The sequence below is a fragment of the Myotis lucifugus genome, unplaced genomic scaffold (genome assembly GCF_000147115.1).
Source record: "Myotis lucifugus unplaced genomic scaffold, Myoluc2.0 scaffold_60, whole genome shotgun sequence".
Lineage (NCBI taxonomy): Eukaryota > Metazoa > Chordata > Mammalia > Chiroptera > Vespertilionidae > Myotis > Myotis lucifugus.
The window spans coordinates 5,519,296-5,544,972 of NW_005871108.1; the positions used below are offsets into that span (position 1 = coordinate 5,519,296).

Sequence of the window (25,677 nt, forward strand, 5' to 3'; positions counted from 1 at the left end):
CTCTCATCAAGTTTATTGGCAGCTTCTAGCACATTATTGCAAGCCCTCAAAATTGCGTTTTTTAGCTCCATATCCTCCATTTCTGTCATGTTTTTTTGTCTCCGCATCTTTTATGCTTTCTTGGTGCACCCCCTTGTGGTCTTTGTGCGCAGTCTTGTTCTAGTTAAGCCTTGATTGTTGTAGTTAATACTAGAGGGATTTGACCACCAGGCCGACTGGCTGTGAGAATCAGCTGTGTCTGCAGTGGGAAAACTTCTGTCCTCTGGAGAGGTGCTAATCTAGCCTTTGCCTGAGGCTATCCGGCAAATGGCTCTGCGCAGGGCTTGGGCGGGTCGGGTCGCAGGGGATCAACAGGGCGGGTGGAGGGAGCAGTTATGGCTGCTTTCAGTCCCGTTCCCAGAGACTCTGCTTCTCAGAGTCCCAGCAACCGCTGCAAACCTCGGAGAGAAAGCTGCCCTCACGTTCCGACTGATGCCAGACAATCCCGCTTCTCCCGTTTGAGTCTGAGTCCCTAGAGACTCGCCCGGATCTGGAGCTCAGAGTCTGAGACTCCCTCCTGATTGAAAACGACAATCGCGCCCTCAGCCACCAGCCGGCTCCACGTGCACCTCCATACCTTTGTATTTTCCACACTGCGCCTCCTCTGAGCCTCGGTATGCTGTTCTCTTTCCTTCTAGTTGAAGAATCTCTCCTCAGCCAGCCTTCCTGTGGTTCTGGGTGTTGTCCGTTCCGTCTTTTAGTTGTATTTTTGAAGTGGTTGTTTGCGGCAGCAATCTCCGTTGTTTACCTATGCCGCCATCTTGATTTTTTTTTTTTTTCTGCAAAATTCTTAAAATTGAGACTGTCTCACCCTATCTGATTTGGCTTAGTGGATAGAGTGTCAGCCTGTGGACTGAAGAGTCCTGGATTCCGGTCAAGGGCACATGCCCGGGCTATGGGCTCGATCCCCAGTAGGGGGCGTGCAGGAGGCAGCGGATCAATGACTCTCATTATTGATGTTTCTATCTCTCTCTCTCTCCCTCCCTTCCTGAAATCAATACAAATATATTTTTTAAAAAATTGAGACTGACTAATACAGTCTGGGTTGCATGATCATTCTAATTTATTGGTACATGTGAAATGTAATCTAGTTGTTAAATGTTTACTTCCTATTTCTTTTGTGCCCAGGTCTTGTGTATCTGGCATCTTGTTTAATTTGCATTACAATCCAGTGTGCTGTGTATCCTTCCTCCACTTCACATGAGGGGACTTTGTAAGGTTAATTTAATAGTTCATATCTTAGGCATATCAAGGTTGGGATTTGAACTCCATGCCTCTTAGTCTCCATAATTTGTGATTGGACACCATTATGTAGAGCCTCTAAATGATGGTTTTATTTAGTACTTTGATAACCTATTCCTTTGGAAAGAGATTTGGAAGGGTACTGTTTTAGATATATTGGGTGGGTATTTATAGGCATTTCAATTTTCTTTTCTGACTTAGGTATCCAGCTCACATAGAAGATATTGACTACGAAGAAGGAAAAGTACTTATCCATTTCAAGCGTTGGAACCATCGTTATGATGAGTGGTTCTGCTGGGACAGTCCTTATTTACGCCCTTTAGAGAAAATACAGCTGAGAAAAGAAGGCTTACATGAAGAGGAAGGATCTTCTGTGAGTAACAGATCTGGAAAGTTCTGTAATGAGCTGGATCAAAACCAATGAGCTGGATCAGTAGCAGCTAGGGATAAATTTTTATTTGGGCATGTAGTTGCAACCCTGAGATCCCCAGGGAATCTGGGGCACTTGAAGAATCCCAGTTGTCATCTGCTTGAATGATGTTATTGATGGGACAGCTCATAGACTAACTTTGTTGAAACTTCACTGATGATGAATGGGGACCTTAAATCTCTTTTACACCACTGTATACCTTTGGTTCATTTATTAAGCTGATCTACTGTTTGAGCATGTATTAAGCAATCATTCCATGTGAAGTACTATGTTAGCTTCATATTAACGTCTTTTAAAAAATATATATTTTTTAGATTTTTTAGAGAGGAAGGGAGAGGGAGAGAGGCATAGAAACATCTATGAGAAAGAAACACCAATCAGCTGCCTTCTGCACACCCACCCGCTACTGGGGGTTAAGCCCACAACCCAGGTATCGAACCAGTGATCTCTCGGTACATGGGACGATGCTCAACCAACTGAGCCATACTGGCTGGGCCATATCAAGGTCTTTTATAAGCCCTTGAAAAACTTGGACTTGACTAGAATCTGTTTTTGTTAAATTTCATCACTATGCTTGGTGCTTTCACTGACTTCAGAATGAAGGATGAGGTATTAGTTTTGAGTGTTTTAAAAAAGATATTTAGGCATCTGTAGAAATCCTGCTGCCTTTGGATCTGACTCAGCCCTGGATTGTTTTCCATTTTAACCCGGACCAGGGAACTTGAACCCTTGCTAAGGCGCCCTCCTCTCCCTCCCCCTCCCCTTCCCCATTTAGAATTGTTCACTGTTGTCCAATTTAATTGCTCAATATTTATTCTATAAAATGCATCAGTGCAAACTGTCTACTGGGAAAAGAGTATGAAATATTAAAGGTGAATGGGTATTCCTTTGGCAAATGTCCCTTTCAACATGTAGGTTTAGGTGGCATGAATGTTTCTTCCTTCAAAATGAAGTAGCCTCCTTCCTTCTAGCTTGTATACTGGGTATATTCCCTGATGATCCTGAGCTCTTAGAGTCACTATCAAGGGTAGGATAGGGTTATCATTAGTGCTATGCTGCATTGCCCACATCTCCTAGGATGGAAAAAGTCTTGTGTCATCCCTTTTGTTTTGATTCCTAGTGCTGAACAGTGAAATATCTTCCTTCATCCCAGTAGCCATCTCCCTTTCCCACTCTTGTGAATTCCAACCTTTTATGAATTCTGGTACCATATGTGTCCTGTGAAATTGGATTAGTAACAGGATCTTTTTTTTTTTTTTAATGTTTTTTAGGAATTTCAAATAAATGAGCAAGTCCTTGCTTGCTGGTCTGATTGTCGTTTTTATCCAGCCAAAGTCACCGCTGTTAACAAGGATGGTAAGGCATTTGAGTTGTAATATTAATGACTTAGAGGGGAGTTTTATATATTAGGGTTTGATAGTATGTTTTCAGTATGTATTTATTGGTTAGGAATCCTATCTCTTCAAGTTAATCATTGTGTCAGGAGTTAGGAAGAAATTAAAAATGGAGAGAAAGCTGGGTTAAATAGGGGAGTTTGATTCATTGCTTTCAAAATTTTAGTCATTATTTTTTAAAATAGTCATGGTTCATCTGTCACTCTGCTGGGAAGTGTATAGATTCTTGCTGTCTAGGAGTTCCTAATATAATAAAGTAAGTCCCTAATATTCCTTTTGCTTACTTGTGAATAGCCTAAAAGTGAAGTGAACGTCAACAAACATTTCTTTTAAAAAAATTTTTTTTGAAAGCTCTTTAATCTTTTATTTTTCTTTTTTTAAAAAAATTCTTTGTTGATAGTGTTACAAACATTTCTTAAAAATGTGCTTTGTGGATGTAAGGTAATTAAAGATGGTCTGTAATGTCAGGGTTGCTAGTTGAAATTGGGATGCTCAGATTTAGAGCACTGAGTTGGGATGCCTTTGCCGGATTTTAGAACATCTGAGGAGTCAGGACAAGGACTATGCCCATAGAGGTTCATTTTGCTAGTACAAAGGCAAGAGGAGGGAGATAGTATGTATTGTCAGCATCCTGACATTCAGTCGACAGACTCTGGGTTCAAGTGATATATTTTTTTAGCATTTTCTACCAGGATATATATGATTTGTCCATGATCTCTGTAATGAATATTTAGGGTGGTCAGGCCTCTTAGTACTACTGTTATGGGTGACTGTAAGGCCAAATTGACTTTTCATTCCATGAAGTTATTACTCTGCTAAATGCTGAACCTTGGGCTGATCAAGAAGTTTTTAACATGAGAATAGGGTGAAATGATAAAAAAAAAAGAATATTCATTTCTATGAAGCAGAATTTTTAGTTTCTCTATTGCTACATTCGCTGCCCCCCCCTCCCCCCCGCCAGCTATTAGAACATTGTGGGTTAATAGATGTAGGTTTATTTATGTGTCAGATATACATTATCCTTAAAGCACAGCTCTCAGGCCTCCAAAGCAGGGTTATATCTTCTAAGTTGCACAAGCAATTACTAATCCTCTAGTTTATGATTGATTAAGAATTTTTGGGTAGTTCCTTGTTTCCTTAAATTACATTTATAAGCGTGTGTTCAAAATAAAATCCCATTACTATTTTTCATATGTATTACATTAACCTAAAAACTTATTTTTTGTTGTTGTTAAGCCTCCATTGATCTCTAGAGAGAGTAGAAGGGAGGGAAGGAGAGAGAGAGCTAGAGAGATAGAAACATCGATGTGAGAGAGAAACATAGATTGGTTGCCTCCCACCCTGACTGGGCCCTGGGATCGAACCTTCAACCCAGGTACATGACCAGGAATCAAACTCGAGACCCTTCGATGTAACCATTGAACCACACCGGCCAGGGCCTAAAAACTTATTTTAAAAGGAAGCTGATATGTTATTAAACTGCCTCAGATCCTTTTAGTAAAAGACATAGTTTATGTTTTTAGTCTCATTTTCAAGATTAATAATTTTTTCTGCTTTCACTGTATTTAAATCATGATATGAAATACAGATGTTCTTCACGTACATAGATGTGTTCTTGAAAGTCTATTATGTTGATTTATGCTGATCAAGTCATATTTCCTCCCAGAATAATATCCATTTAAGTGTTTTCCCTTTGGGTAAATGGCTGCACCTTAGGTCAAATGAAAGTTGTGGGTAGTAACATGGGTAACTCTGTAGGTCGGAGATTGTTAGCAGAAAGGAAGCAACATAACATATCTCTTTTGTTTCAATGATATCTCAGAGTCACGTGGAGGACAGAAATGGGGCAAAAAAGATTGGATGAGGGAGCAGATTGAGGAGCAGATTGAGGAAGAGGCGTTGGGGAACTCTGGGAGCTGTCTCACAGAGGGGTTGGGGGTGTCTTGATGGAACCAGTTAAAGGCATTATTTAATATTTGGAGGGCTCAGAGCTTGGCATCATAGATTAAAAAAAAAAAAAAAGACCTAGATCAAGGCAGAATGAGGTGTTGAGATAGAGCTACCAGGAGGAGGCGCAGGGCAAGAGCAGATAGTGCAGATAAATTATAAGGGGAGTGGGGAGGGACCCCTGTCTACAGTTAATAATGTTCTTTTTTGTGGGGGTGGGTCTGAAGTCTTTTTTTTTTTTTTAAGTGTTTTTATTTTTATTCAACTACAAGCAAACAGCAGAATTAATACAACATTCAGCAGGTCCAGGCTGGCTTTTGTTATAACAATGAACAGCTTAACAGGCACAGACTGGAGGATTTCTGGTAACCTGTCACCCAGCCCTGCAGCCCATCTAAATGGCTGTTGGTCAAAAGGAAAGCGACTCTCCCTATTGTTTTTTCCATTACTGCTTTTTAAAGGAGCTAGAGCAGGATACTGATACCTAGTAACCAATCTGAGATGTAACATATTGGTTGTTAGTGGACATGCCAACTTCTGGTTGTCTGGTGAGAGACAGGGCTGTGAAAACACATCTCAGAATATGCTATCATGCACAGTTCTGGGTTTTGGCTTGGTCCCCTGACTGGAGATTGAACTCTCAACCTTGGCATATCAGACGATGTCTAACCCACTGGAGCTACCTAGCCAGGGCTGAAGTCTCTTGAAATGATCATTTAAGAGCTAGAAGTCATTGGCCACATTGTCAGCCGTGGTTAATTAAGGTTTTTAAATGTCTTTTAAATTGGGGCTTTACAAGTTGTTTTAAAAAATCTTTTCAGTTTATTTCCTCCATGAACTAAAATGATAGGAGAAGAGAGTCTTGAGGCAGTTATTCCTAAACCAGTCACTTGCTGCCCTAATATATAGGTTTTATAAGCTCTGAATACTGTCCAGTAAATTTTAGTTGAAGGACATTGAAAATGAGTGGTATTTCTGCCAGACCCTGTTTTCCCTAGTTCTTGAATTTGAAGTCCTATATTATGCTGCTATCCTTACTGGTTCTTTTTTTTTCTCTCTTCCCCTTACTGGTTCTTGGGGGAAGGGAAACCCGATTAGTGGAACCAGTTGGGTGTTATTATCGTCATACTGTAGATTGTGAGGGAAAGCCTTTGTGGGAGCTCAGATTTTTTAAGATGAGATAATGACCCGTAGGTGCTGCCTTTGTGTTAGGTTTTATCTGTGGGAGCTGGTATACAGTTTCTAGTTCATCAGGATTCATTCCAGCAATTGCAGGATTGGAAGAGACAATGCTGGGCTCTATTCCCTCTTTCCCTGGTATTTTCTGCCCTGCCTCAGTTTCATCTGTAGCAGGGGCCACCACAGCTTAATGGCACTGTTAGTAGAAGCTCTGCTGGCAGGGCGCCCTTTTATTTCCTATAAAAGTCATTCTGAATTGTTGGTGTTGCCAGACGGAGGCCAAGGATATAGTGAAGTCAAATGCTATAGATTCATCTTTGGTAGGCTTGGTCTGGTTTTCTTGCTACTGTTAACCTCTCTGGTGGTTTTGCTGAGGCTATTTATTGACTGAGCAGGCTGGTGGGCGGGCTCTAGCCAGAGTGGAGAGCAACAGCTTCTGGCATTGGGAATCTGACATGATTGAATTACCAATAACTAGCAACTTTAGAGTTTCTTGAGGGAGTTAGTTATTTAGCCCTTGGAAACTGGGGAGGGCAATGCTGTATTATTTAGTTATTTCATCTGGAATTGTTCTTTGGCAATGGTAATTTAGCATCATTTAGTGTGAAGGCAGCCACACCTGGTAGCCTTGTAGACCCTGGGTCTGTGTTGTGGTAAAAGACAGGATTCTGGTTCCAGGGACTCTGTTCGGAAGCCATCTCTGGTGAGTTGATCTCAGCTCTTTGCTGGGGCTGCCCAGCTCCCCTTTTTCATGCTGGGGATGGCAGAGACCACTTGTCTGTCAGGGCTTTATGCTCCCAGTCTTGGGGGAAACTGAAAGTAGGTTCACATTTACAGCAAAATGAGGAATTGTTTCTTCCTGTTGATCTGTGGTTCTCTAACTTGAGTGAGCAGGCTAATCAGGTTCCTCTTCCTTAAAGTTAAATGCATATTCTTAGGTTATGTTCCTGCTTTACCCTCCTCCTAGTCAATCTCTTTGGTCCTATGTCTGAAGTCTGTATTTATAACGGGAGATCCTGTGGAAACGGTCTTATTTCTAGAGTCTCTTGTTGAAGCTGTTACTATTTTTTGTTTTCTTTGTGTTGTAACTGATCATACATTTGAAATGCAGGGATGTTGGCACTATATGAACAGCTTTGCACAGAGATAAAAGGAAGGTTTAGACCTACATATGCAAGTGTTAGCTTGGCTTTTATCTTCTATGATGGGAAGGGGTTGGTGCTTTTATTTTTATTAATTATCATCCAAGGATATTTTTTCCATTGATTTTAGAAAGAGAGTGAAAGGGAGATATTGGGGTGGGGGGAATGGAGGGTGGGGTGGAATAAAAGAGAAACATTGATGTGAGAGAGGCACATTGATTGGTTGCTCCCATACATGCCCCAAGCAGAGCTGGGGTTGAGCCTGCAACCAAGGTACATGCCCTTGACCGGAATCGGACCCGGGACTCTTCAGTCCCTGTGCCACGCTCTATCCACTAAGCCAAACCAGCTAGGGCCCCTATCCCAATACACACAAGGCTGGGCCTCAGATTCTTAATTGTTATACTGCTCTTTGTTCTGGGTCTAAATTTAATGCAACTTTTTTTTTATTTTAATGAAGCATCATAAAAGTGAATTGTTTTTGATAGATTTTTATCTATATAGATGAAAAGAAAGGCATACTATTATCTTAGACATAGGTAAGGCATTCTTAAAGAAATTTTTAATTTCCATAAGTTTATTATAGTATTGTGGTTGGAGCTCCCTTGTATTTATGCTTTGAAAAGTTGTGTCACTTTCATGAAACTGCAAGTTAAAATCATGATATCTTCTTGAATTCTAGGTACTTACACTGTGAAATTTTATGATGGAGTAGTTCAGACTGTCAAACATATTCATGTCAAAGCTTTTTCCAAAGATCAGGTGAGATATGTGGTTTTGTGCTTTGTGGTATGAATAATACTAACATTATAGTTTTGTTTCTCAAATAAAGACATTACCTTTGTTTATGATGGCAAAGTTTTTATTTCCTCCATCTGACACAGTTTCACCAGGAAGCAATGTGCACATTTTCAGAAATTGTAAATATTAGTCTCTTTCTGCCATTTTCTTTTAATATAGATTCTTTTTTTCAAAAGTGCCAAGTACTTGGATACCATTACCTGTTATCTGTTTTCCTTATCTTTTCATTAAAGTGTCTAGTTATTATTCTTTATTTTCTCTTCATGTGTCCTGCCCCCGTCACAGGAAACTTCCTGTACTGCTTGAGGAGATCTAGAGTTTGTTTTCTCCTTGTCTAACTTTGTCTTTAAGTTCAGGACCATGACCTGGTGGTTACAGAGCTACAGTTTGGCATGGATTTGGCAGTCACCTATGCTAGATGTGCCTGCATTGAAAATTTTATTTCCTGTCCCAGGCATGTATTTGCCTGAGCATAGGACCTGCTTTTGATGTTGGAAATACGGTGTGCACAGATATGGGCCATCTAGAAGTGTTGCCTAATTTCTTCATAATTTTTTCCCTTTTGTCTTTTTTATGTTTTCATGAAGTAGTTGAGGGGAAAGAAATCAAAAGTTGGATATTGATGTTTTTAAAAACTGATTATTACTGTTACTCACCTGTTTGGTGGTTGTTGATGTGACAATATTTTGTGATGCTGGAACCTGTTGTATTTTTTCTTATGATGATCAAATGCTTCTCATCACAAATTTTTGTAAATTCTTTTGTACATATATTTAGCAGTTTCAAAGGATCATGATATATGATGTGTTTAAAGGTAACCTAACAACGTTTTTGCCTTTTGATGATTTTCTGCTTCAGAAAATTGACAAAATTATAAGGCTTTACCCCTGAAGATGTTTTCTCTTTGATAACTTGCCCCGTAGAGCTACACAGTATTCTAAAACATTATCTTGGTGTTCTTTGACAGTTTTTGTGTGCAGTTCATGGAATGAGTTAATATAGATAGAGGACCATATTAAGAACTTGCCCAGAATTGTCAGATTGTGTCCAGAACCTCCCCAAATGGAAATTCAGTGCTCCAGAAAACAAACGTTCAGCTGTTTATTCTGCTCTACTCAATAAACTAATTGATAGGCTCTTGGTGCTTTGGCTTAGAGTTGGGCACCTTACCCAGTGTGCATTTATGGGTGCTTCAGTTTTCAATTTCCAGATGCCTCTGAGTGTCTCACCTTATCTCAGACTTGGTGGGTGGTCAAACACAGGCCTGTGGCACCTATTTGCTTGTGTTTTTCCCCCAAGAGTACATATAATTTGGATAAATGACTTCTTAGCTCTTTTTGACCCTATTAATCTAAGGTTCTGTAATGGCCATTTATAAAGCAAAAGTTCTTTTAAAAAATCTGACAGTTTTTAAAGCTTTTTTCATATATATTAGAACAGATTGAGATTTTTTTTGTAGGACCACACTGTCTCAAAGTTTTGATAAGCTATATTTTAGGAACATTTATATATTTTTTGAAGTTTAAAAAAAGTTTGCTATAGAAAGTTAAGAAAGTACAGAAAAGCACAAAGAAAGTAAAAACTGTAAGTCTATCATCTAGATATAATTACTGTTAACTATTAACATTTTGATGTATATCCTGTGTTTTTTGTTAAATATTTATGTGTATTCATATTTCTTTTCAAAATTGGAGTCATATAGTATATTACTGTACTATAACTTGCTCTTTTCTTTTAATGAAATAACATTTCCCAAGTTTCTTTTTTAAAAAGTTAATATATTGTTATTGATATCAGAGAGGAAGGGAGAGATAGAAACATAAATGATGAGAGAGAATCATTGATCGTCTGCCTCCTGTATACCCCCTACTGGGGATCGAGCCTGCAACCCGGGCATGTGCCCAGACGGTAACCTCCTGGTTCATGGGTTGATGCTCAACCACTGAGCCACACTGGCCGGGCTTCCCAAGTTTCTTAATTCTGTATGTGAATACGGCTTTTAATGGCTATAATATAGTATTTTATAAGATGTGTATATCCTTCCTTGTGTAACCAATTCCCTAATGGTCATGTTAGGATATTTGTAAATCTGGATGCACAAGTCTGATTCTGTTAGCAAATTTTATTTCTAGGAATTCATTCTAGTTCAAAAGTCTTTTGACCTGAATTGCCTGCCGCCTGCCCGAGCCCTCACCTTCCCGCCCCCCAAGCTGGGTACACCAATTTATGTTTCTGCCAGCAGTTACTGAGGGATGCTTGTTCTCAAACCTGGCTGCTTTCAGAAAATTTTGTGGACTTGAAAAAATATTTCCTTCTAAGTTCTAACCTCAGGGATTCTCCTTGTTTATTATTGTTCCCTATGGGACAAATTAAACTTTTATTCAGTGAGTATTTTAGGCACTCCTCCTGCTTCTGACAAAGGTCTGTGTACTTAGTGGGTGCTTAGATGCTGGGGATCTCATATGAATATGATATGGTAGAGATTGAGGTCTTGGAAGAGAGATACATATACAAATAAACTTAATTATAGTTTTGGAAACTTCAGAGCTGGCTTTATTATGAGACATTCATAATAAATTAAAGGTGAATTTTAAAGAAAGTAATTTAGGAGGAAAGTAACTTCCTCCTGATAGATAAAAACTCAGTAACTAACTCAGGAATACAGAAGGTGGCTTGTTGGACTGAGCACAGCCTTTACCCAGTAGAGGAAGCAAAGACTCTGTTTCTGGCTTGGAAAATCTTTACAACTTTCCTTTCTGCCTCTAGTTATCAGTATGGGTTCTACACAGGGAATCAGCATCCACTGGCACACTAAGCCGGGCCTCTGAGAGGCCCTGGGTCAGTGTAGTCATGCTTGGGATGAGGCATTTTCTTAGAAAGATTGCTTTCCACCAGAGGTCCCTGCAGTAGTTATCTGTCCCTTTAATTATTTTCTAGTGACTTATTAATCTTAAGGGAGCTAATGACCATTGTTTTCTTTAAATTTAGGATTGGTTCTCAAGCCTCAGATTATGGTTAGATATTTTTAGTGGTAACCATTATGTGACTTGGCATTATGTCCTTTTAATTTCTGTGTTTATCTTCATAAGTTTGCAAAGAACTATCTGGTTTTATATTTGCTCGTAATCACAAAGTGTGTTTCATCGCTATTTTGCTCATTTTAGAATATTGTGGGTAACGCTAGGCCTAAAGAAACAGATCACAAAAGTCTTTCATCATCTGATAAACGAGAGAAGTTTAAAGAGCAGAGAAAAGTCACAGTCAGTCTGAAGAAAGACAAAGAAGACAAAGCCTTAAAGACAGAAAAGCGAACCAAGCATCCTGATAAAGAAGGAAAATTAATCTGTTCTGAAAAGGGAAAGGTGTCAGAGAAAAGCCTTCCCAAGAACGAGAAGGAAGATAAGGAGAACATTTCAGAAAATGACAGAGAGTACTCTGGAGATGCTCAAGTGGATAAGAAACCTGAAAATGACATTGTGAAGAGTCCACAAGAAAACTTGAGGGAGCCAAAAAGAAAACGAGGCAGACCCCCTTCCATAGCTCCTACTGGTGAGTTTCCCAAGTGGGCTCTGCAAGGACAATGCCAGTGTTTTTTTGTGGCCCTATGTGGTTCTTTATCACTTCTATACATCAATCCTTCATTTTTGTGGCTGACTTTGAATTGTTCTATGATCTGAAAACAAGTCATGTCCCTGAAGTTGGATTTTAAGGGAGAAATGTATCTAGATGAACATAAGTTGGGAAACATGGCAGAGATTGAGCTTCTGAGGGGTATATAATTGCCCTCTAGATACTTCAGTTTTTATGATAAAACCTAATAAGCTAAGGCTTTTTACTAGTGCCTGTTTAAATGATCTCAGTTGAAGTGAGCTTAATAGAACCTGGGATCAGGAAATACAGTTTTTATGAGAGACAAGAAAGAGGAAAGGAGAAGTAAAATAGGTGTGGGCATCTGAAGGAAATTTACTGAAGGAAATGGTGCCAAAGACCTAGAAATGCATGGGTGCAGTTGAAATTGAGTTCTCTGGAGAGTGATTATTGATTGAAAAATTTCACAGTCTAAATAAAAAGCTGAGATGGCTAATTGGTAAGAGTCAAGGTTAAAGGATATAGACTTAGAAAAGAATGTGCAGTTGTTAAATGAAGTTGAAATTTGGAATTTTTCTAGAATAACCCAGAATGAAACACACCCTGAATTTCTTCCTAAGTCAAACACTTCCCTAGATCGAGTCAATGGCATGAAGAGTTCCCAAAAGATCTCTAAACTGAATGCCTATGATTATCTGGCAGTGGTCTTCAGATATTCTGGCTTGCATATTCTCTACATGAATATTGAAAAACTGAATCCCCCAGGACAGTGGTCGGCAAACTGCGGCTTGTGAGCCACATGCGGCTCTTTGGCCCCTTGAGTGTGGCTCTTCCACAAAATACCACGTGCGGGCACGCACGTACAGTGCGATTGAAACTTCGTGGCCCATGCGCAGAAGTCGGTATTTTGTGGAAGAGCCACACTCAAGGGGCCAAAGAGCCGCATGTGGCTCGCGAGCTGTAGTTTGCCGACCACTGCCCTAGGACATTTGAAAGTGATACCTACTTTTTCTCACAAGTTTGAAAGTTGTAAAAGATATATAAATGTTATTTTCATCAAAATTGTGGAACTACAGAATTAGTTCTTTCATTGTTTCCAATGCTAGTTCTGTCAATTCAGACAGTTACATCAGATTTAATTTCTGTGGCAAAAAGTCTACCTTAATTTACTTAAAATAAATGCATTAGTCATCATTCCCAGTAGACCTTCTCACATCTGAGTTCTAATTTTAAGATAGAGAATTAGGTGGATTGATTTCTTCCCAGATGAAATAAGGCACATTTTCCTTCAGTGGTTGTAACTGGGTTTTGTCTTCAAAAGCTGAGCATGCTGGAATTGTCTCTAGACAAATCTAGGGCTAGACCTACGCTGTCCAGTATGGTAGCTGCTAGCCCATGTGGCTAGTGAGCACTTGAAATGTAGCTAGTCTGAATTGAAATGTGCTGTAACTGGATTTCAAAAACTTAGTACAAGAAATACCACAAGAATGTAAAATATCTCAATTTTTTATATTGGTTACATGTTGAAATAATTTTGGATGTATTGGGTTAAATAAAATATATTCTTGAAATCATTTTCACTTTTTTCTTTAACTTCTTAATGTAACGACTAAAATTTTTAAATTTACATACATGGCTTGCATTTTGTGGCTCTCATTATATTTCTGTTGGACAGCACCGGCCTAAATTCACTGGCTTTCTCAACAGCATTCCGGGAGAGAATTAAACTCTAATACCCAAGGTATCCATGATCTGTAATGAATTGACTTATCTCCTGTGCATTTCAAATGGTACTAGTTATAAACTACCCTTGGGAGAATTGAAAAAATAACCTGTGTATTTGGTGTTCAAATGAGGAATCCTAGTTGAGAAAATAGAGGTTTTAAACCTCTGGACAGTGTGTCATTTAGAATGAGTGAGAGACAGGCCTTTTTATGTAAATGGGAGAAGTGGAAAAGGTGAACTGGCAGAAATCAAATGTCTCCCTTCTCAGTTTAGGAAAGTATGTAAACATGGGAACTGAGTGTTGTGAAACTGATTTTTTAGCTATTCATGCTCTGGCTTGTACTCTCTGGAAAGTGTGTATTGGGGTAATTGCTCTTCAGCTTGCAGACTTCTCTCAGATAAAAAAATGCCATCCAATTTATTGCTTTTATTTTGTAAGTGTAGGATTTCATACCAGATAGAATCAATTTAAGAGAGACATGGTATTTTCCAAGCTTACTGTTAACACTTGCCTTCCTTCCTAGTCAGAATCTCTGGAGCAGGGTTTGGGAATGTGAATTGTTAAACAACCTTCCCAGATGATTCTTACTGTAAGAAAGTTTGGGAAACACTGAAGTTCAATGTAGTCAGCCCCAGTTTGTATATGGTATCAAAGTGAAGAATACTTGCCAAATAGCTTATAATATAGTTCATGTCCCCTTTAAAAATTGCTTGGAATAAGTTTATTGACTCAGTGGAGCCTTGAGCTCTCCATATTATAGACTTGATTGGGGCAGGAGCTGAGCTATTTAAGGAGAGTTGTTTGTGTTTAATCTGGAATGTGTGTGACCTCCAAGTTCCCACCACTTGGAACAAAATAACGTTGGTACATTGGGAAAGCTGAACACAGGAAGAGCCAAGGAGTTCAGCACTCTCATCTTGTTTGCTTCCTCAGAGCTCAGCCTCGTCTCTTGTTTGGCCATTTGAGATGGCACATCTGAAGCTACTGGTGTTAGATGAGTCTTCTCTCCACTCCCTCTACCCTCCTTTCCTTCCTCTTCGCTTCTAATTTCTTTCCTTTCCTCCTCCTTCCTTTTTATCCTTCTCTCTCCTTTTAACCTTCATCAGTCCCCTTAGCCCAACACTTCCCAATTTCTTATCTTTTGTTTTTTTCTTCTACTTACCTTTTGGAATCTTATCTCTCCTGATTGGGGAAGAGCTTCTTAAGTATTAGATTTAAATATAAAGAGTACTGTCCAAGGGTTTAGTGTTTGCACTGCTAAATTATGTCAGAGCTGGATTTGCTAGTGATCAGCAATCTGGCCTGGAACTTTGACTGTCAAATAGAATAGCCTCCTGAGATTTTTCTGGAATTGTTTTTAGAGGTTATAAATTTTGACATTCTTTTTAGTCTCTCTAAACTAGGACCAATGCCAAGCTAACTAATTTAGCAAGTAGAGATTGAAAACAATCAAGCTGTACTTCCAGGGTTCACATTTTATGAATCAGCCTGCATGGTAGATTTTCAGAGTATTGGATAAATCAAGTTTTGACGAAAAGATTTGATGCTGTGCCCTGGCTGGGTAACTTAGTTGGTTAGAGCATCTTCCTGATACACCAAGGTTGTGGGTTCGATCCCTGGTCAGGGCATGTACAAGAATCAACCAATGAATGCATGAATAAGTGGAACAACAAATTGGTGTTTCTTTCTCTCTCCTTCTTCCTCTCTCTCTCTAAGAATCAGTAAATAAAAAAATAAAAAAGACTTGATGTAATAAAAATGACTTTAATATTGCTCTTGCACTTTCATATTTTAAAGCAGTCATATTGGGATATAGTGTTTTAAAGAGAGGGTTTCAGGAGAGAAGTATATGACTAGAGCTGGGTCATGAATGTCAGCACCTTCCAAGGAAATAATTTCTCACCCATTTCAACCCTCCCCCCACCCATCTTTAGCTTAAGTAAGAATGCTCCTTGGTCTGTTTGTCATGCAAGGATGTGTGTGTGTGTGTGATATTTATACCTAACAATGAGGATTGGAGCACTCAATCCTCATTGTAATTACATTCCTTGTTTGTGTGGTTTTATTTACATTGTAGCTGTGGATTCAAACTCTCAAACTTTGCAACCAATAACATTGGAATTGAGAAGACGAAAAATATCAAAAGGAAGTGAAGTTCCATTAAAACGTCCTCGGCTTGACAAAAATTCATGTGAGTCTTCAGTCTGTGTATGTGTGCTTAGAACTTGGCTTCAATTGGGTTAGCCTCCTCTGTATCCATGTTTCCCCTATGCCCTATAGACTCAAAGATGTGTCCTTGATTGTAGGATCTAATGTGAGTGGGATGTGGTTGGATCAAAAGGAGTTTTGCTAGAAGAAAAATAAATCTCAAAGCATGAACTCCATTAATGTTGGGTTCAGTGGTGTCATTTCCATACCCATAAACTACATTTGATTTGAATTCCACTGGAAATTTAATGACTTAGGAAGGGATGGATTTCATATGCTGAGTGAAACTTTAAAAATACTATTTATTGATTAAAAAAAAAATCCTGTTGGCTCCAAAAATGATTTGTGATGACTCTAAGGCTCTATAAACCTTATTGACTTTGAAAGTCAGTACATAGACTTTTATGGTAGAAAGCTCCAACATAGAACTTAGTTGTTAAGATTGGGACATGACATTAAGATTGGGACATAATGTTGGCACATATTTGTAGACTATGAATCCTTAAATAAAGGAAGTTTTATCCTGGCAGAGTGACTGTGCCTTTACTTACAGCCATAAACCAAGGAAGAATATTTCCTTTAATCACTGGTCTTATATTCCAGAAGTCTCTGTAAAGCCCTTATGGAGGACAGCCAGCTCAGAAATCTGTAGTAGCAGAGTTATTTCTTCTGATCTCTTGACTATAACTCTCTTTAATGGTTTATAGCCCAGGAAAAGTCAAAACACTACCCAGAAAACACTGACAAAGACTTATCAAGGAGACGGTCCTCCAGGCTGTCCACAAATGGGACCCACGAGATCTTAGATCCTGACTTGGTTGTATCAGATATGGTTGATACAGTTAATACTGATTCTTTGCAAAATACATCATCCAATTCCAAGGAGTCTGAAGAAGGTAAGTCAAATTCTGCTAAGGAATTGTATTCCCAACCTGATGCTTGTCCGGTGTGAACCAATCTAAATCTTTTGTACTACCTTCCACAAGTTTTAGATGGTCTTGAAATCAAGTTATTGAATGGGCTGCAGTGTTTTTTATTGTTCTTCACTGATAACTTTTTGAGATTGGTTTTCCTTATATACATCTGAATATTGGGTTGGATGTACAATGCTTGAAGAGCCCTGCCCTCCTCTCTCTGTCTTTCTGATGCCATCTCATTCCAGTGCCTGTGCTTTGTTAGTTAATGCTTCTGACAAGTCCTCCCTTCACTTTAGCTTCTTATTAGCCTTTTTGAGATGCTCCAGCCCTGGCTATATGTGCTAGAGCCTATGAATATATTCTTTTATGCTATGAGATGAATGGCTTCCTGTAAAAAGTTCCTGGCTTTCTTAGTCTGTTGAAGTACTTTTGGTACCCAGATTATATACATGTATATGCTTCCCATATACTTTTTTTTCCCTTCCAGGTCAGTTGAAATCTCCTTTGGAAACTGGCCAGATCTCATCTGCACTAACTTGCCACTCCCTGGGGGATGGATTGGGGGTTACAGACTTGGAGTTGAACTGCAAGTCAATGGGAGAAAACGCTATGAAAACAGAACCGGCTTCTCTCCTTGCTGAGTTTCAAGAGGTTTCTACTGTGGCAGGTTCATATTCAGAGTTAACATAATTCTCTCCTAATATATACTTTTGATTGTGAAATATAATTAATGGGTTTTTCTAACCTTTTATTAATAATATTCCCTTATTTTAATGTTATATCTTTTCATTTCTCATATTGCTAGTTTGTGTTTTCTCTTTTCTTGATTAGTATGACTAGGGGTTTATCAATTTTGTTTGATAGTTTCAAAGAACCAACCTATTTTTCTCTATTTGTCTTTTTAAGATGTCATTGATTTCTGTTTTTTTTTTCTTTTCTAAAATATATTTTATGATTTCCACAGAGAGGAAGGGAGAGAGACAGAGAGTTAGAAACATCGATGAGAGAGAAACATCGATCAGCTGCCTCCTGCACATCTCCTACTGGGGATGTGCCCACAACCCAGGTACATGCCCTTGACCGGAATCGAACCTGGGACCCTTCAGTCCGCAGGCCGACGCTCTATCCACTGAGCCAAACCGGTTTCGGCGATTTCTGTTTTGACCTTAATTGTTTTCAGAGTTATAAATTTTCCACTAAGCACTGCTTTAGCTGCATCCTACACATTTTGTTATGTTCTATTTTCATTTTCATTCAATTCAAATATCTTGTGACTTATTTGTTTTCTATGGGTTACTTAGGGCATGCGTTTCATTTCTAAGTAATGGGGTTTTTAAAGAAACTTGCTGTTTTGATTTCTAATGTAATTCCATTGTGGTCAGAGAATGTACTCTGTCAATTTTGCTTCATGTATTTTGAAGTTCTGTTACTAGGTGCATACACATTTATAATTGTTATGTCCTCCTGATTAATTGCCCCCCTTGTAATATGAAATATCACTTTGTTTTTTATAATAGCATTTGACTTGAAGTTTGATATTAGTGCATAGGTACTTACTTACTGTATGCCTGGTATATTGAACACTTTCTGTTAACATAAGTGTGTTTTTAAATTCAAAGTGTGTCTTTTATAGTTAGAATATAGTCGAGTTTTGCTTTTAACTGCAATGTTTAGTCTATTTACATTAAGTATAATTTTTTTAAAATATATATTTTATTGATTTTTTACAGAGAGGAAGGGAGAGGGATAGAGAGTTAGGAACATCGATGAGAGAGAAGCATTGATCAGCTGCCTCCTGCACACCCCCTACTGGGGATGTGCCCGCAACCAAGGTATATGCCCTTGACCGGAATCGAACCCGGGACCCTTCAGTCTCCAGGCCGATGCTCTATACACTGAGCCAAACCAGCTAGGGCTAAGTATAATTATTATTATTTTTTTAAAATATATTTTATTGATTTTTTACAGAGAGCAAGGGAGAGAGATAGAAAGTTAGAAACATCGATGAGAGAGAAACATCGATCAGCTGCCTCCTGCACATCTCCCACTGGGGATGTGCCCGCAACCCAGGTACATGCCCTTGACCGGAATCGAACCTGGGACCTTTCAGTCCGCAGGCCGACGCTCTATCCACTGAGCCAAACCGGTTTCGGCTAAGTATAATTATTGATATGGTTGTTTTTAGGTCTACTATTTGCTTTTTGTTTTCTGTTTATCTTCTCTGTTTTGTTCTTTTCTGTTTTTTTTTTTAGGTTAATTGAATATTTTTTCAGAATTCCATTGTAATTTATCTATTAGCTTTTACTTCTTAGCATTTGTTTTAGAAGTTACTCTAGGGATTATGACACATATCCTTAACTTTTCACAATTTAATTAATATTGAATCACTTTATGTAAAATGTTGTATAGTTCCATTTACCCCCCTTTATGCTGTAGTTGTCATATGTATTTTATCTACACATACTATAAAATTCACAGTATAATATTATAATTTTTGCTGTAACCAATTATATATTTTAAAGAAGACAAAAGAGATAGTCTTATTTATGTACATGGTTACTATTTTAAGTGTCTTCCTTTCTTCCTAAAGATTTCTTTCAGCCTGAAAAATTTCCTTTAGTTTTTCTTGTAATACAGGTTTCCTGGTGACAGATTGTGTTGATTTTTGTTTATCTGAACATGACTTGATTTAACTTTCATTCTTGAAGGATATTTTCACTGGATATAGGATTGTGGGTTTACAGGTTTTTTTGAAGTACTTTAAAGATGTTGTTATTCATTGTCCTCTGGCCTCTATTATTTCTGATGGGCAGTTAGTGATCATTTATATCAGTGTTTCTTTTTTTTCTTTTTTATTTTTTTAAAAAATATATTTTATTGATTTTTTACAGAGAGGAAGGGAGAGAGATAGAGAGTTAGAAACATCGATGAGAGAGAAACATAGATCAGCTGCCTCCTGCACATCTCCCACTGGGGACGTACCCGCAACTAAGGTACATGCCCTTGACCGGAATCGAACCTGGGACCTTTCAGTCCGCAGGCCGAAGCTCTATCCACTGAGCCAAACCGGTTTCGGCGGTGTTTCTTTGTTTGTAATGTGTTGTTTCCTTTTTGGCTACTTTCAAGATTTTTCTCTTTATCTTTGTTTTTCAGCAGTTTGACTTGTTTAGGTTTGTTTTATTTTTGTACTTTTTTTTTTTTTTTTTTAGCAGTTTGGCTTGTTTAGGTTTGTTTTATTTTTGTACTTAACCTGCTTGACTTTCATTTGAGCCTGATCATCAAATTTGAGCCATTATTTTTATGAATTTTTTTTTCTGTTATTCTCTCTGTCTTCTACCTTGTGGATTTACATTAGACTTTTGTAAATATGCTATGTTAGACCTTCTGGTTAACGTAGCAGAATAGCCCTTTAAAAATAGTGTACTCAGGTATTTACTACTGGATCATCCATGGTTCTATAGGTTGGTCTTTTGTTCCACTGGGTCAGAGTGTTGTGCCTTAGTCTCATGGATGCAAGTGATCTCCCTTTTCTTGTTGAGTCCCCTCTCTGTGGCAGATATCCTCTCCTCCCAGCCTTCTTTTCTGTCATGTGGGGGAAATTACTAGAATTAATGTACAAATGAGGTGGAAATTTAATCTCAGAGCTTAGTTGTCTGTTTTGGTAGGGAGAGCTCTAGATGAGTGGTCGCCAACCTTTTGGACCGCACGGACCACCAGTGGTCCGTGGACCACCGGTTGGCGACCGCTGCTCTAGATGACAGCTATATCCCTTATAACTCAGCAGACTAAGCTCTTAATTATGTTGCGTTAAAGGTGGCGTTATATTAGATATCACTGGAAATTGGCAATGAATTATTTTTATACCACTAGAAAATAGGCTGTGTAGATGAGGGGAGTGAGGAGTTTAGGTTAGAGGCTAAATTCAGTGCCTGTTTTTTCTTGTTGTTAATCCTCACCGGAGGATTTTTTTCATTGATTTTTTTTTTTTTTAAGAGAAAGTGGAGGGGTGGAGGAATGGGGAGATAGAGAAACATTGATGTGAGAGAGACACATTGATTGGTTGCCTCCCGAATATTTCTCGACCGGGGCCAGGGGCTGAACCTGCAGCCCAGGTATGTGCCTTGGGCCTGGAATCGAACCCGAGATACTTTTGTGCTTGGTCCGACACTCCAACCACTGAGCAACACTGGCCAGGGCCCAGAGCTTGTTTTGAAGTTTACTTATTTTGTGGGATCTTGGGCTACCTCTTTCCAAGACACACACACACACACAATATCTGTCTTTGTTGGTTAATTTAGCAGTGTCTCTGGTTTGTGTAGAGAATAGAAATAAGGTAAAGTGAGGGTGGGACTGGTGAGTCTTTAGGAAAGGAAAGTCTTTAGGAAAGGAAAATGGAAAGATATTATATATTCTTTTGCTTTTTTAGATTGCACAGAGGATTCTCTAGGGAATGATACTGAAACCACTGCCCGTTTTTTAAAATTTGTTTTATTAATTTTTATTGATTTCAGAGAGGAGAGGAGAAGGAGAGAGAGAGATAGAAACATGAATGATGAGAGAGAATCATCGATCGGCTGTCTCCTACATGCCCCACACTGGGGATTGAGCCAGCAACTGGGGCATATGGCCTGACTGGGAATCGAACTGTGACCTCCTGGTTCATAGGTCGACACTCAACCACTGAGTCACGCTGGCCAGGCTCCACTGTCTGTTTTCCAAGAGAATTTTTAGTAATGTTAGAGATCAGATTACCATGAGCTTGTGCTGGGAGGAATAAATGCAACATGGAACCTATTACTGAAGTAGGCTCTAAGCTTTTTGCTTTGATGACTTAAAAGCCAGAGGAGAATGGAGTTGAAATTGTTCCACTTGGGTAGGCATTTGTTTATGATGTTAAAACAAAAATTAGAATAGATGCCCTGAGAAGTTCATTCAGTTCAGATTATTCTCTAAATGTGGGCCCCAGCCTATTTAGGGTATTCACAGATAGCCAGGACTATTTGAAAATGGGCTGCAGTCCATCATCATTATTATTATTTTTAATCTTCACCCAAGGATATTTTCTCCATTGATCTTTGGACAGAGTGGAAGGAAGGGAGAGGGGAAGAAAGAGGAAAAAGAGAGGGAGAGAAAAATCGATGTGAGAGAGACACATCGATTGGTTGTCTCCCGCTCACGTCCCAACCCAGGCCAGGGATTGAACATGCAACCGAGGTATAAGTCCTTGACTGAGAATTGAACCAGAGACCCTTTGATCTGTGGGCCAATGCTCTAACCTTGAGCACCACCCAGGCCCTTTCATTTATTTTAGTCAACAAATATTTAGCAAGTGCCTACTAAGCTCTAGACTCTAGTCTGAGCTATCTTATTTGTGAATATTCTACATGAAACAAAATAAACAAGAGAGAAGATCTAGCAGAAGTATAGGTTCAATTAATAAATTTTTTTAAAAAGCTAACTACATGTTAGAAATGAGACATTTTGCCATGTGGTCTAGATCAGTAATTTTCAGCCTTTTTCATTTCATGGCATGCATAAACTAATTACTAAGATCCTGCCACACACCAAAAAATATGTCTTTTGCCAATCTGACAGAAAATTTGTATAATTTTGATTTCTTCACACTGGATGGCTATTGTTGTGTTGTCTGTTGTCATTCTCTTATTTGAGAATCTAAGGTAAAAGAGTCAGTGCTCCTGACTAAATAGTTTCAAAAATTCTCGTGGCACACCAGTGTGCTGCTACACACGGGTTGAAAATCACTGGAGTAGATCAATGATTCTAACCCCTGGAGTCTTGATGTGTTGTCAGTTATAAACTGAATAGAAAGTTATTTGTCATTAAAGTATCAAAAGTTATTTACATTTAAATTAACCAGTAATGTATATAATACTTTTTTCAAATGATTTATTTTTAAATTAACCAGGTCAGATTTAGTGTAATGCTATAGTGGTTTAGCTCTCATGCACTTGAGTAGGAGGGTCATAAGGTTACCTCATTGTAGTTTGGGAAGTTGTGGTGTCTATGATCTACCATCAGACATATGCTCTGGTGAAAAATTGGTTGAGAATTCATTTTTCCAGGGGTTAGAAATATGAATGAGATATCTGGACAGTTCCCTTCTATGTTTCTCAGTCCAGAGGAATGAAGAAAACTGCAGGAATCAGTAACACAAGAGAGAAAGTAAGATGGTGTCATGAGCAATACTTAGAAGACTGACAATGATAATATCTGTCTGAAAGTTGAACTCAGGACTCACTTGTTGAGCCCTTACTATATGCCCAGGAGCTCTGCTAACCGTTGAGTATACAAAGATGAATGGTTGCTCTTGGTCTTAGTATTCATTAAGTACTATTTGGATATAACTTTGTGAGAGAGATGATACTTAGGTTGATGCTTTGGAGGCAGGGGTGGAAGAATGTAGCACTTGCACAGGGCCTTGAGGGATGAATAGCAGTTAGGCATTTGAAGGTTGACATGGAGCAGCATCAACAGCATAATCATAGGTTTTTTTCGGAGACTGTCAAGTGTGCTTTCTGACTTAATTGCAGGCTTCCTGAAGTGAGTTAAGCTGAGCAGGTAAGTTACTGCCAAACTGAGGTCAGTTGCTTTGAGGAGTTTTTGGAACTACTGAAAATGCAGGATAGGGGAATAGCCCTGAAATGTTCACGTAGCTCTCTTGTGTTGGTAAGGTTGCTTTAGTCCTATGTAGCTATTCTGTGGCCTTAAGGTATTTTAAAGTATTTTTTTTTCTGAATTGTTTGAAAATAAGTTGCAGATTTTTTTACCCTTAAATACTTTGGTGTGTATTTCCTGAAAGCAAGGACATTCTTACGCTGGCTGGGTAGCTCAATCGGTTAGTGCAGCGGTTCTCAACCTGTGGGTCGCGACCCCTTTGGCGGTCGAACGACCCTTTCACAGGGGTCGCCTAAGACCATCCTGCATATCAGATATTTACATTACAATTCATAACAGATTGCGGGTTCAATCCCCAGTCAGGGCACATACAAGAATCAACCTGTGACTGCAGAAATAAGTGGAATAAATCGATGTGTTCCCCCCCCCTGCCTTTCCTTCCTCTCTCTCTCTTAAATCAATAAAATAAAAAATTAAAGAAGAGGCATTCTCTTATATTACCACGGTGTAATTACCAAAATCAGGACCTTATTTAAACTTGGCCAGTGATTTTACTGTTACCTTTACCTCATTTATGGAAGTGGTCTTGTCTTCATTTACTTACTCTTTTGATAACTTGTGTTTTTTTTTATATTCATAAATTTGAAAAGAAATCCAGAAAAGTACAAGAATAGTAAAACTTAACATTTATGTCTCCTACTGCCCAGAACTGTTGGTATTTGGCCATGAGGTCCTTTTGCTGACCTGCATTGGGTCTGCTTTTTCTGGCCACTTACTACCTCTCCAACTTCATCTTTCCTCATTCTCCTTCTTACTGATTCTGCCCCAGCCACATAGCCTCCTTGCTATTCTGCAAGCACAGTAGTTATACTCTCACCTTTTATTCAGCACACTTTTATTGAATACCTCTTCTTCCCAACCAGAGCAAATAGATCCATTGGAAAAGTAATTTTATCAGCTAAGTAGTTAGTAATATTTAATTCATTGGCTCATTCAACAATTACTTGAGCAGCACTTCTTATATACTAGAACTTTGAGAGTGGAGAGGAAAACTGGAGGGGGTTAGGAAAACACACAAAATGAATAACTTATCTCCTTGACATCAAGGAGGCACTTATAAGACTGGATTGTCCTGGATACTTCTAGTTGGTAAATGGTGAATAGCATTATTGGTTGTTCATTGCCCAGCTTAAATATTTCTAATCTGCCAATAATGTTGACAACTATTTTTTCCAGACAAAATTTCAAGTTAGCCCTATTTTTTGATGCTGTGATTCTTTTTCCAAGATTTCTGTTGGATATGGGAATTTAAAAACTCAATATATATGGCCAGATAAAGAATGTTTTGAAAATGTAAAAAAGTACTTTAATATGTTTTCTAAGGTTTTAAAGGGAAATCACTTCAGTTTCTCATTAATTTTCATCATTGAAAAACATAACAGAATTTAAGGTCATCCCAGACTATGTGGATGTAGTATGGCCATCATTTTTGAGTCATAAGGAGACAACAATGAAATATTTTATTTAGTGTTAATTTTAAAAAATATATATTTTTTTATTGATTTCAGAGAGGAAGGGAGAGGGAGAGAGAGAAAGGAACATCAGTGATGAGAGAGAATCATTGATCGGCTGCCTCCTGCACACAGGATCAATCCTGCAACCCGGGCATGTGCTCTTGGCTGGAATAAAAACCTGGGACCCTTTAGTCCACAGGCCGATGCTCTATCCACTGAGTTAAACCAGCTAGGGCATTACTAATTCTTTTTTTTTTTTAATTAAATCTCTGACCACTGGGTACACTGGTTCTTGGATCTCTAAGGAGGTGCTAATTTAGCCTCTGCCTGAGGCTACCCAGCAGGAGCTATGGAGAGATCTGCAGATTCCTCTTCTTTGTTTGGGGTTTGGAGGTGCCCAGATGAGGCCCAGCTGTGAAGCAATGCAAGCTGCTGTGGGGCCTTGGGCCTTCTTTTGGATGTTCTGGGTCTCTCTGACTCAGCTGCAGTTTGTTAGGTAATTTTCAGATTGCAAAAGCCTCTGTGCACAGCTTGGGTGGGGCAGGGTCTCAGGGGATCAACAGGATGGAGCAAGCAGCTATGGCCGCTCCTCAGTCCTACCCTAAGAGGCCCTGCGTCTCAGTGTCCTGGTAATTGCTGCAAGCACCTCTGAGAGAAAACCTCCCTCAAGTTCCGCCCGCTGCCAGACAGTCCAGTTTTTCCCCGTATGAGTCTGGGTCCCCAGAGACTCGCCCAGAACTGGAGTTCAGAGCAGTCAGGAGCTTGAGACTCCCTCCCAATTGAAAAAGACAACCGTGTCCTCAGTTGCCAGCCCTTTCCACGTGCGCCTCCGTACCTCTGCACTTTACTTCTGCACCTCCTCTGAGTCTCAGCGTGCTTTTCTCTTTCCTTCTAGTTGTAGAATTTCCACTCAG

At 39.0% G+C, this 25,677-nt stretch overlaps 1 protein-coding gene across 7 annotated transcripts in view; it reads left to right on the forward strand.

The window, feature by feature from the left end:
• PHF20 (PHD finger protein 20) overlaps window positions 1-25,677 on the forward strand; it is a 132,341-nt gene that overhangs the window by 50,026 nt on the left and 56,638 nt on the right. For 2 of the 7 annotated variants that reach the window (XM_006089479.3, XM_023754435.1), the window contains exons 3-9: window positions 1,483-1,654; window positions 2,983-3,067; window positions 8,056-8,135; window positions 11,339-11,723; window positions 15,566-15,679; window positions 16,404-16,592; window positions 17,101-17,280. In XM_006089479.3, coding sequence (XP_006089541.1) covers window positions 1,483-1,654; window positions 2,983-3,067; window positions 8,056-8,135; window positions 11,339-11,723; window positions 15,566-15,679; window positions 16,404-16,592; window positions 17,101-17,280 — 1,205 coding nt within the window. The remainder of the gene's footprint in view (window positions 1-1,482; window positions 1,655-2,982; window positions 3,068-8,055; window positions 8,136-11,338; window positions 11,724-15,565; window positions 15,680-16,403; window positions 16,593-17,100; window positions 17,281-25,677) is intronic. The other 5 variants (XM_023754440.1, XM_023754438.1, XM_023754436.1 and 2 more) reach the window with 4 other exon arrangements.